This window comes from Mesoplodon bidens (genome assembly GCF_964165515.1).
Source record: "Mesoplodon bidens genome assembly, chromosome: 2".
In the NCBI taxonomy this organism is placed as follows: domain Eukaryota; kingdom Metazoa; phylum Chordata; class Mammalia; order Artiodactyla; family Ziphiidae; genus Mesoplodon; species Mesoplodon bidens.
The window spans coordinates 175,162,787-175,175,832 of record NC_138177.1 but is presented as its reverse complement, the minus strand read 5'-3'; the positions used below and the strand labels follow the sequence as shown (position 1 = coordinate 175,175,832).

The 13,046-nt window shown below is 48.3% G+C and overlaps 1 protein-coding gene across 1 annotated transcript; it reads left to right on the top strand.

Moving 5' to 3' along the window:
* Positions 1-932: 932 nt before the first annotated feature.
* Positions 933-12,094, top strand: LOC308605580 (chymotrypsin-like elastase family member 2A; the record flags this gene model as incomplete). Its single annotated transcript, XM_081215768.1, has 6 exons — positions 933-972; positions 1,238-1,326; positions 6,938-7,035; positions 8,377-8,538; positions 11,826-11,941; positions 12,039-12,094. 6 exons carry the CDS (start codon positions 933-935, stop codon positions 12,092-12,094), a joined length of 561 nt encoding a protein of 186 aa, XP_081071894.1.
* Between the last annotated feature and the right edge of the window lie 952 nt (positions 12,095-13,046).

Sequence of the window (13,046 nt, the reverse complement as noted above, 5' to 3'; positions counted from 1 at the left end):
TGAGTGCATCTGATGGATATGTTTGGTGAGTGTCAGCTTCCCTTTCTAAGAAGTTCCTGCTCTGACCCCACTTGGCAGGTGAAGAAGTTTGTACTGGAGAAGTACAAACTGTTGTCGTCTTAGGAGGAGACAATAGATACAGCCCTCCTCGGCCAGCACTCCCTCCTCCCTGTTGCTGGGACTGCCAAACCCTACCTGTGTGGGTCTGTTTTGTGCTTCTCCTAGGTAAGCACGTTCATGTTTTTCATATCCTCACCACATTGTTGCAAAACAGACTGGGCACACGTTTCTCTGCCTGGTTCACAGAAGGGCAGGCCCCAGGCCTAGAGACTTCCATGGCTTGTCCAGGGTCACACAGCAAGCCATAGCGTGGCCTAGAACAGGCTTCCTCAACCTCGGCACCACTGACGTTTAGGGTGGAATAATTCCTTGTTGTGACAGGCTGCCCGGGGCCTTACAGGATGTTTAACAGCATCTCTAGACTCTCCCCACTACATACCAGTAATACCCCATCCCCAGCCAAAAATGTCTCTGGACATTGCCAAATGTCCCCTTGGTAGGCAATACCAGCTCCATTGAGAGCCACTGGCCTAGAATGCTGTTTGCTCAGAAGCCAACCTAATCTTTTCTATGAAAACACAACTCCAAGGACCAACAACAATATTTTTCTTCTTCCCCTAACACATAACATAATCTCTTAAAAGCAGATAGAACCCATATTTCGATATCCACCTTTGGCATTTTTTCAAAGTAGTGCCAGGGTGACAGGTGGGGGAAATGGAAAAAAAATATTTGGACACAGGCCATTTTTCCATTGGGCTTTGAGAAAATCCCCATCTTGCATATTCCTAGTGTATCTCTGGCCGATAAGCTTACTCATAAAACCAGGGCCTTAGCCAGGGCCACACATACCGAACTCCTAAAGACACACCATGATCAGGGCCCTACTGTTGTCTACATTGGTGGCTGGAGGTAAGTCCTGTCACCCAGAGGCACTTTTTCAGTCTCCTGGTGGGACTGGGGATGGGACCTCCCTGTACCCACTGGACTCAGTCCTGTGGTTATAAGAAAGCTGGAGTGAAGTTCCAAATAAGTGGGGCAAAGGGCAGGACTCTACCACCTGTGGGGATCCTTCCAGAACAGGGATTCTCTATTTGGGATTTGGGAATTCAGCAAGTGTAGGTTACATCGTTTGGGTCATTGCTACCTGGGCTCACAACCCTTTCTCTTTTTACAGCTCTCAACTGTGGGCACCCCACTTACCTGCCCAACCTGCACAGGGTGGTTGGAGGTGAAGATGTGAGAGCCAACAGCAGTCCCTGGCAGGGGAGTCCCCCAACCCCTCCACTTCTGCCCCCCTGCCCTTACCTACCTCACATCACCCCTTTGCCCTCCACCACGGGGTCTACTGCACTGGCAAAGATGAGGATTGGTGGGGACTCAGAGGGCAGGATGGGAAAATTCGCCAATAAAAAATACATTTCTGGGGCTTCCCTGGTGGCGCAGTGGTTGGGAGTCCGCCTGCCGATTCAGGGGACACGGGTTCGTGCCCCGGTCCAGGAAGATCCCACATGCCGCGGAGCGGCTGGGCCCGTGAGCCAGTGGCCACTGGGCCTGCACGTCCGGAGCCTGTGCTCCGCAATGGGAGAGGCCACAACAGTGAGAGGCCCGCGTACAGCAAAAAAAAAAAAAAACATTTCTGGACTTCCCTGGTGGTGCAGTGGTTGAGAGTTTGCCTGCCGATGCGGGGGACACGGGTTCGTGTCCCAGTCCGGGAAGATCCCACATGCCGCGGAGCAGCTGGGCCCGTGAGCCATGGCCGCTGAGCCTGCGCGTCTGGAGCCTGCGCTCTGCAACGGGAGAGACCACAACAGTGAGAGGCCCGCGTACCGAGAAAAAAAAAAAAAACATTTCTGTGCCCTTGGTCAACCTTGGGGGTGGAGGGAGAGGTGCCTTCTCCAGCCTCGATAAAGACCTGCCCTACCCCACAACCCATACACACAAATTCACAAATAGTCTTGCTCTGTTAACCAATCAGATGCTTGCTTACACATGTACTGTTATCCTATGAACCATTCATCACCCTCTATGCAAAAATTCCTTGCTTTAAGGAACCAACCAGTGCAAATTAATTCTTTTTTAGTTTTTATTTTTTTAATTTTTGGCTGCGTTGGGTCTCATTGCACGGGCTTTCTCTAGTGGCGAGCAGGGACTACTCTTCATTGCGGTGCACGGGCTTCTCCTTGCGGTGGCGGAGCACGGGCTCTAGGCTCGTGGGCTCAGTAGTTGCAGTGCACGGGCTCAGTAGTTGTGGCTCGCGGGCTCTAGAGCGCAGGCTCAGTAGTTGTGGTGCACGGGCTTGGCTGCTCCACGGCATGTGGGATCTTTCCAGACCAGGGCTTGTCCCCGTGCCTCCTGCATTGGCAGGTGGATTCTTAACCACTGCACCACCAGGGAAGTCCCGCAAATTAATTCGTAACTACAGGCAAGTAGATGCTACCAATGAAAGTAAATGCTTCCTTACCTTAAAATAATCCTAGTGATATGGAGACTAAAAATTCTGGTTGGGGCACGGGTATAAATTACCAGGACCTGTTAGTGGTAGGACTCCCGAAGAAAATATGTGAGGCTTACACTGACATAAATAAACATTGTAAAATCTCTCTAATCTGACGTGATTGGGACTGAGTAATTGAAAGGTTGGTTATAGCGAAATTATTAGAAACCACACATACATTTTTTAAACATTTTATTTTAATTTAAAACTTGTAAATATATATTTGTTCACCGGTCTGTCTCGTGTAAACCACCCCCCACAACACATCATCTATAATTCCGTTTCTTTAGAGTAAAGCAATGACTGTGAGACATTCAAGAAGCCATGGGAATGAGCTCTTCCAGATTTTTATGACCTATTTTCTCAATGTTTCCGTTTTCTCGTCGATGCCTAATTTCACAGCAATTTTTCAAAAGTCAGGGTTATCTGGTCTCTTCCAAGCATTTAACTTAGTTTCCATATGAATCACAACTCACTTTTTGAACTCATGTTTCATCGGTTACATGTCTAATCAATTTACATAATTACAATACAAGCACAACTGGCATACACAGGTTTGGGAACAAAAGGGTTGAACTGGGGTAAGTGCTGGTGGTGAGTGTTCATGGCGCCCCATACAGCCGACAGTATGTTTCACGGAGGGAATGGCAACAACCGTTCATCTTCCCCTCAATTAAGAGAGCTTCAATCATAGATGGTGACTGATAGTTCGCAATTTATACACTTGGCTCTGTGTATTTTGCCAATTCTTTTGGCACTTCTCTCATACTCCCATAATATATTTTTTCTGGAAAGTTGGAAGAGGGATCCTATACCTCCCCCTTAAGCAGAGGTCACCCTTGTGCTGAGAACCAATCAGTGCTGCCTACCAAAATATTTCCTCATCCTCTGGACCCGCTGACACTGCTGGTACAAAAGCATCCTTGCCTTGGGAACTGATTAATGTTGGTCTTGGAAGTGTCTCTCTACACTTCCTGCTTCTGCTTCCCTGGGAGATTTTTTTTATTGGGGCTGGTGGGCAGGTCAAGCAGGGTGGGGACCAGGGTGAGGCAAGCAAGGCACTCACTTTGGGGGCAAAATCTAAGGAGGCACCACAAAACTCAGTAACCAAAATGAATATTTAAATGCAATATTTTTTAAAAATCAAACGTTTTCATAACGAACAAAATATCAAAATTTTAAACAAATATAATTTGCTCTGAGTTGCCTGAGAGGTCTCTTTTGTTCCACACTCACCCCAAGATTATGATCCTAGATCATAACCCACCAGACACTTGAAAATAAAGTGCTAGGTGATTCAAAATTAAAGTAAGATGTGTAAAGTTTCCAGACAGATTGTGGAGCCAGACGATCCCTGCTCTACCACATAGTAGCTGTATGAGTGGAGCAACTCAATTTACCTTTCTCGGTGGGTAATATTAAAAATGTATAACAGCCCTTATGGCGTGGACCACATTGTACAAATTTCTGTCGGTTGCCTTAATTTACTCATCTGTAAAATGGGAATAATAATAGTGCCTCATGGGATTGCTGTGATTATGATGTGAGCTGATTCACACTCTGAGCTCAGAACAGTGTCTAGTATATAGTAAGTGTTCAAATTATTAGACATTTAAAGTGTTAGCTATTGTAATTGTTAATCATTCCAAGAGCCCCCAACAGGCATTATGGCATTATGATCCCCATTTTCTAGACAAGGTAACTGGGGCTCAGGAAAGTTACATAATTGCCCAAAGTCACCCCGTTATCCTGGCAGAAAGTGGAGATTCAAATTTGGTTCAACCTTTGCTCTTTTGGCCACACTTAGCTACCCACAAATTATATGTTTCCGTATTATTTCAAATTTTCACATCTGTAGGATGGTTTCAGCCTATTTTCAGATTTTTGGGGTGGGGACATCCTTTTAGGTGTCTTTTTAAATTTTGTCTAATTTTAAGCATTGTTTAAAAAGCCAGTTCACCTAAGGCCCCTTAATGTCAAGCAAACAAGAAAATGCCACGTGGATAACCAGAAATGAGGGTGTTTGGAGAACAGCAGGCATCATTCCTGCTGTTCCTCCGTGGGAACCCTGGCCAGAGCACACAACCCCCTGCTGCCACCTCCCTCCCCTCTGCTCGGCCTTGGCAAGGACTTGAAAGGAAGGGGAAGGAGATGGGACCGTTTTGGCAGAGAACCAAGCAGTGCCAGATGCAACCGCCTTAAAGTTCCAACCCACACCTATTAAACTATCAAATCTAAATAGAAACACGTCTTTGTTTAAAGAAAAATGAGGGACTACCCTGGCGGCGCAAGGGCTAAGAATCCACCTGCCAATGCAGGGGACACGGGTTCGATCCCTGGTCCGGGAAGATCCCATATGTCGCAGAGCAACTAAGCGTACGCGCCACAACTACTGAGCCCACATGCTGCAACTACTGAAGCCTGCGCGCCTAGAGCCCATGGTCCGCAACAAGAGAAGCCACCGCAATGAGAAGCCCACGCACCGCAAGGAAGAGTAGCCCCCACTTGCCAAAACTAGAGAAAGCCTGGGCACAGCAACTAAGACCCAATGCAGCCAAAAATAAATAAAATAAAATACATTTTTAAAAAATACAAAAATATTTTTAAAAAGTTGAGGAGCTGTAGGGTAAGGTACACTTATGTATGTTCATATTCCTATCAGTGGGTTTAGTCTTGAGGGAAAAACTAGAGAAACAGGTGACAAGTTCTGCAGGAAAGACCAGATCCTTGCCTGGTGAGTCTACTGTCATTCATTCACTCACTCATCCATTCATTCATTTGCTGATTCACTCACTTGTTCAATTTATTAAGGACCCACCATGAGACATGTACTGTTCTAGGCACCTGGAATACAGCAGTGGGAAAAAAAATTCACAGAGCTTATATTAAAGTGGGAGAGTGAGACCACAAACAATTGAATGGGTAAACTCATAACGTCAGGCGATGATAGATACTATGATGAAGAATAAAGCAGGACCAGAGGAAAAGAGACATGTGTGTTCATATGTGTGCATACGTGTGTAAGGATGTACGTGCATACTCTGTTTTAGGTAAGGTCACAGAAGGCCTCACAGGGAAGAAAACCTTGAGCACAGACCTGTAGGAAGTGAAGGAGAAAGCTATGCTAATACATAAGAGAAGAATAGTCCAGGCAGAAGGAAGAGCAAGTGCAAAGGCCCTGAGGCAGAAGTGGGCTTGGTGTATTTCCAGAACCTCGTGGAGGTCAGTGTGGCTGGAGCAGAAGGGAGTGGGAGCCTATAAGGTCAGGGAGGTCATGTAGAGACTTGTAGAGCCTTGTTCAGTTTGGGGTTTCACACTGTGAAATAGGGGGAGCCACTGGCTGTTCGAGCAGAGAAGAGATATAATCATGCTTACATTTTAAAAGGATCATTCTGGCTGCTGTGTTGAGAAATGGGGTGAGGGAGGGGCCAGGGTGAGAGCAGGGAGAATACATAGGAAGCTACAATAATAATCCAGGTGAGAGTTAAAGATGGTTGGGACCAGCAGTTGAGGTGGTAAGAGGGATGCGTTCTGTCTACATATTCTGGAAGTAGAGCAGGCGGGATTTGCTGGTAGATTAGAATGAGGCATATGAGAGAAAGAGAAGCATCAAATTCACTGCCTAGTGTTTTGGCCTGAGCAGCAGGTACAGTGGGGTTGCCATTTACCAACATGGGAAAGCACAGACTTGGGGCGGGGGGGGAAATCAAAATTTTGGTCTACACATATTAAATTGGAGGAATATGTCATAAAGAAATAGCTCCCAAGAAGGGAAAAACCCCAACAAGTCATGTTGCCGAAAGATGTTCAAAACAATCACTTTTTATTTATTTTATTTTTGGCTGCGTTGGGTCTTCTTTCCTGCGCGCGGGCTTTCTCTAGTTGCCGCGAGCTGGGGGCTACTCTCCCTTGCGGTGCGCGGGCTTCTCATTGTCGTGGCTTCTCTTGTTGCAGAGCTCGGGCTCTAGGCGCACGGGCTTCAGTAGTTGTGGCACACAGGCTCAGTAGTTGTGGCGCACGGGCTTAGTTGCTCCACGGCATGTGGGATCTTCCCGGACCAGGGCTCGAATCCGTGCCCCCTGCATTGGCAGGAGGATTCTTAACCACTGTGCCACCAGGGAAGCCCAACAATTACTTTTTAATAGTGTCTTTATTTAAATTTTTGACATTTTGTTCATCAGAGATTTTTTGTGCTAATTTTCTAAAAATTATTAAAATGTTATTTATCCTGATAACTGAGCTTCTTGGTGCCCCGTTAGATTTTGCAGCTGAGGTGAGTGCCTTGCTCACCTTACCCTGGCCCCGCTCTCAGGGCTGGGAAGCTGCAGAGCAGAGAAGCCTGGTCCTTTCAGTGACCAGAGCACCTGCACTTCTTCCCAGGTCTCCCTGCAGTACAGCTCCAATGGCCAGTGGCACCACACCTGCGGAGGGTCTCTGATAGACCAAAACTGGGTCCTGACAGCTGCCCACTACATCACGTAAATGCTCTTCCCCAGCCTCCCAGCCCACTCACCCCACTGGCCAGTGCTCACCTCTCAGAGTTGGAGCCCAGATGGCCTGAACCACCCTGTGTAAAGGAGCCTTGCACATAACCACTTCCTTAGCCAAGAAACAAGTTCTCATCAATGTATAGTTCAGTCTGTTGGTCAGTTGATGGGCCCATACATGACATGGATTAAGTATCCCTTGCGGGGCGCTGAGGGGGACTGTGGAAAGGGAGGAGGCCCATTTCCTGTCCTCTTGGGGGAACCAGGTGTGGCCTCAGGATCTGGAACTGAGTTCCCTTGAGCAACTTGAACAACTACTCCAAGCCTCAATACCATCACCTGCTAAAAATCAGGTAACAGAATTTAGTGTGGATTAAATGTGATGATGCATTAAACGGGCTGGCTCTTAGTAAGTGCTCAATAAAAGTGAACTGGCACCATTATAAAGGCCCACAAGGGACAGGAAAGGCTCTGTGACATTCGTTGTTCACCTGTCCTCTTCCCTCCCTACAGCCTCTGCTTATCTCACACCGGCGGGTGCTCACTGGAGTTTCCGCTGGGCCAATGTGATGCTTTCATAGCCAGGAGAGGTCCCTTCTCCTCAGCTGATTTACAAGTTCTATGAGGCGGGTGGGGGGAAATAATAGAGGCCTGGGCATCAGGAGTCCTGGTTCTAGCTCTGAACTGTCCCTAACGAGCTGCAAGACTCTGGACCATTTACTCCTCCCTAAGCCTCAGGTTCCCCATCTAAAAATGGGAGGTGAGGGGTTAAATTCAAAGATGCCCTTGGGGTTTCCCTGGTGGCGCAGTTGTTGAGAGTCCGCCTGCCGATGCAGGGGACACGGGTTCATGCCCCGGTCCGGGAGGATCCCACATGCCGCAGAGCGGCTGGGCCCGTGAGCCATGGCCGCTGAGCCTGCGCGTCCGGAGCCTGTGCTCTGCAACGGGAGAGGCCATAACAGTGAGAGGCCCGTGTACTGCAAAAAAAAAAAAAAAAAAAAAAAAAAGATGCCCTTGAGGGTAAATGACTGCTGTTATCTCTGTATCCATCTCACTTCCCCCATAGTAACACAGAGTTTATATTATTACAACTTTTATTTTATATCATAGTTTACAGTTGGTATAATACAGTTGCAATTACTGTTTGGTTTTAGTTATTATAACTAATCGATTGCCCAGAGGGAAGGAAAACTCCCAGCGCCAACTAGTAGCTCTTGGAGCAGGCACTGACTTAGGCCCATCCCAGCATTGGCCAGAGCCAGGCCTCCAGACAGTGCATTGATTGGGGTGTCCCTGCCCATAGGGGCCCAGAGAGAGGAAAGGATAGCCCAGAGCTTACCTTCCCCGCTTGGCCCCCTCTCCCAATTCCTCCAGGACCTACAGCGTGGTGCTGGGCCAGCACTGCCTCGCCACCTATGAGCCCAGCTCGCTGGCCGTCAAGGTCTCCAAGCTTGTGGTGCAAGAGGACTGGAACGCCAACCAGCTCTCCAAAGGGTGTGTTCTGTCTGGGTGCGCTTGGGGGAAGGGTTGGCAGGGGTGCAGAGCGGGGGTGGGGCGTCTCCCAGAAGGCAGTGTGTGCAGCCCTACCCCATCCTTTGCTCCTTCTGTAGGGAGGGAGGAGGAGCTCTCAGCCCCAAACATGCCTGGGCTGGGGTGTGACTAGGGGAGGGAGAGGCAAAGACTGTCAGAGCGACCTGGATCTCCTGCCAGTTAAGCCTGCAGCTCCCCTGGCCACCATAGGCACTCAATGACCATGTATTTATTCTGTGCCAAGTCCTGGGGACACAGGGATAGGTCTGCAGGTCCCACTATAAGTGGAGTCTGTGAGTGGAGTAGGACACAGTCCCTCTGCTGTCCCCTACTCTGTGCTCCCTCCCAACACGCCTTTGACATTTTTCAAAGATTCCCTGATACTCTGCTGGGACAGCCTGGGGTAACACACACAGGAAGCTGGCAAGGGGCTCAGAGCTCTGCAAAGCCCCCCAGGGATTGTTCCCCAACCTGCAGGGAGATGGCAACTCTGCTTCCCCCAACTCCTCATAGACAAGCACATACCATCCTATGTTCACCCGCCATGTCCCACATGCCATGCTGGGTGCTGGACGCACAGAGATGCACAGGTCACCACACCAGCTCTTAAGGAGCCCAAGGCCAGAAGTGTGGCTGGGAGGCAGTGCGGGGTGGTGGTTAAGGGTCGAGCTTCTGGAACCTGGAGGCTTAGATACGAATACTGACCGCGTGCCCAGCACGAGTTCCTTAGCCTTTCTGTGCCTCAGTTTCCTCTTTGGTAAAATCAGGACAGTAATAGTGTCTACCTCTAGGGTTTTTGTGAGGATTAAATGAGATAATGTATGTAAAGCACTTAGGAAAAGTCCTGGCACATGATAGAAACCATATGTGTGGGCTATTAGCAGTAGTAGTACAATAATGGTGCAATAAAGAGGTGTAAGTGCTGGGATCCATGTCTGAGCCATCAAAGTAGAGGGGAGTGGTCCCAGGAAGTGGAAAAAAGGAGGGAGAGGAAGAAGAGGAAGGGAAGGTTCTCTGTCTATCAGGAAACTGGCGGAATCAACCCCCTCCTCCCGCCTGGTCCACTCTCAATGTGCATTAGAGATTAATCCACATCTAATTCCCCTTCTAGCCGGAAGTTTGCAAGGGCTGGGCCATGCCTGATTCACCCCTGAATCTCCACCCCCTATCCCAGGGAGCGGGCACATGTAGGGGCAGGGAATATTTGCTGGAACATCAGACTTCTTTCATCATCACTAATCCCGAGATCCAGGTGGTATTAAACAAAATTCAGAGCCATGGGTTCACTCACGCCTTCATTCCACTGGTACCTGTTGAGCACCTACTATATGCCAGGCCCTGTTCTAGGCACCAGGAAACAACAGTGAGTGAAACACACAAGGCCCCCAGTCCTGCGGAGTTTAGGGGACCGCCTAAACCCGAGCATCTCACTGCAGCTCAGGGGACTCCCCCTTTCTGATCACACAAGCAAGCATAAGCACTCCAGTGACCAGCAGACACTGTGCCCAGCCAGCCTGGTCTTCCACTAGGACAGGCAGGAGTGGTGGGGGTCGCCAACCCTCCAGACCCTCACAGTCCAGCCCGCCTTCCCAGTGAGCTCTCTTCCACCCCCAGGAGTTAGTTTGCACAATCACACCAACTAACACTTAGTGCTTTCCTTGTGCCAGGCACTGTGCTAGGTGTTTCCTGAGTGTTATCATATTTATTCCTCACAACAGCCCCAGGCGGGAAGTACTGTTATTATCCCCAACTCACAGATAAGGAAACCACGACCTAGGAAGGGAAGGAACTTGCCTGAACTTACAGATCCAGAAAGTAGCATTAAATCAGGTGTGATGTGCCCAGCAGTGACCTGATCTGAGCACATCTTCAATACACTTTCACCATCATTGTCGTCATGATTGTCGTCACTGTCCCCACTTTCTGGGGACAGAAAGTTGTCTTCCCTTTTCCTGCTTCCCCATCACCTTCCCGAAACGCAGAGGTATCCATCATCCTCTCCCAATCCCCAAGAGCAGATCTGCAGTTCCAGAAGGGCCTTTAGAAAGAAGAACCCCAGCCAGCTCTTCAAATCTGCATAATTTATCCACATGCAAGGGCTCTTCTGCAGCCCAAGATGCCACTCTTGAATGGCTGCCCAGAAAGTTCGCTCTGCCAAATCTTCCAGAAGACTCTGTATCACAGCCCTGGGGAGAGCAGGAGGATGCCCCGTGGCCATAACACCCTGTGATCCTTCATCCAGGCAGCCTGCTGTGGTCCAGCACCGATGATGGTGCACAGAGGATGTGGGGTGTCCGTGAGTCATGAGTCAGTCTCTGTCCCCAAAGGGACTTGTCAACTAGATGAAATACACACAGACAAGACGCTGGAAAGCCATAAAATGACACAGAATGGGTCCAGGGAAGCCTTAAGAGATGGGGAGGAGATGGGTGAGCAGAGAGTGGAGAAGGGCCTTTTCACATACACGTGGACCCTCTGTGTGGCCTGGGCTTCTTCACGGCACGGAGGTTAGGATCTAAGAACAGGAATCCTGAAGGACCAGACAGAAGCTGCATTTTCTCATGCCCTAGTCTCAGAAGTCACATGGTGTCACTTCCTCTATATCACAGTCCCCCACCCTCCAACCAGAGGGAAGAAACCCAGACCCCTCCCCTCAAAGGACAGAGTGTCAACATCACATTGCAACAAGCACTGATGGGATGGGAGATCTCATTGCAGCCATCGTGGAAAACGTAATCTGCCAATCACTAAAGGTTTCCTAGACAAGGACGTGAGACTAATGGATAAATCTGGCAGCAGAACTCAAGGTGGAAGGGTGAGTAAAGGCAAAAAGGCCTTTCAGCCTGAACATCTACTGTTTTCTAAACCAAACATAGGAAGCATACGGCTGGGACAGACATTACCAAGCAGTCATGGATTTATTTCCCTGCTGACCCTGGACAGAGCCTCAGAATCCTTGTCAACACAGCCTGCCAGGCAGCCACAAACTAATCCATCAGAGTGGACATTGCAAGACAAACCTATTTGCCCTCCCTGTTCTGTACAGTCCCCTGAAAGGCCTCAGGGGAATTTAGGGCTCCAAGCTCCACCAGGGACAAAATGCAATCCTGGGGTTTAACCACAGCTGCTCCCCAATCCCTCGTAGCCCCAACAGAAGGAAGGTTCACCATCAGGCTGGCCAAGGAGGGGGTTCAATGGTCCCCGCTGGGGCTCTGCCTCTTTACAAACCCAGGAACGACATTGCCCCTCAGACTGGCCAACCCCATCGCCCTGACTGACAAGATCCAGCTATGCTGCCTACCGCCCGCTGGCACCATTCTATCCAACAACTACATCTGCTATGTCATGGGCTGGGGAAGGCTGCAGAGTAAGTGGGTGCCGGGAACCCGAAGGATCCCAAGGGAGGGAAGGGAGGCAATGTCACCCTTGTCCTGTCAGGGGCTCTCTCCCCACTCATCATCCAGGGAGTCTGGAAAAAATGGCTGCTGCCTTGGAGAAGCAGGATAGCATAGATGGATAATCAAGTGGGGTTTATTCCAGGAATGCAAGGATTCTTCAATATATGCAAATCAATCAACGTGATACACCATATTAACAAATTGAAGGAGAAAAACCAGCATGATCATCTCAATAGATGCAAAGAGAGCTTTCGACAAAATTCAACATCGATTTATGATAAAAACCCTCCAGAAAGTAGGCATAGAGGGAGCTTTCCTCAACATAATAAAGGCCATATATGACAAACCCACAGCCAACATCTTCCTCAATGGTGAAAAACTGAAATCATTTCCACTAAGATCAGGAACAAGACAAGGTTGCCCACTCTCACCACTATTATTCAACATAGTTTTGGAAGTTTTAGCCACCGCAATCAGAGAAGAAAAGGAAGTAAAAGGAATCCATATCGGAAAAGAAGAAGTAAAGCTGTCACTATTTGCAGATGACATGATACTATAAATAGAGAATCCTAAAGATGCTACCAGAAAACTACTAGAGCTAGAAGGCCAGAAACTATCAAACTGTTAGAGGAAAACATAGGCAGAACACTCTATGACATAAATCACAGCAAGATCCTTTTTGGCCCACCTCCTAGAGGAATGGAAATAAAAACAAAAATAAACAAATGAGACCTAATGAAACTTCAAAGCTTTTGCACAGCAAAGGAAACCATAAACAAGACCAAAAGACAACCCTCAGAATGGGAGAAAGTATTTGCAAATGAAGCAACTGACAAAGGATTAATCTCCAAAATTTACAAGCAGCTCATGCAGCTCAATAACAAAAAAAAAAAACAACCCAATCCAAAAATGCGCAGAAGACCTAAATAGACATTTCTCCAAAGAAGATATACAGATTGCCAACAAACACGTGAAAGAATGCTCAACATCATTAATCATTAGAGAAATGCAAATCAAAACTACAATGAGATATCACCTCACACTGGTCAGAATGGCCATCATCAAAAAAATCTA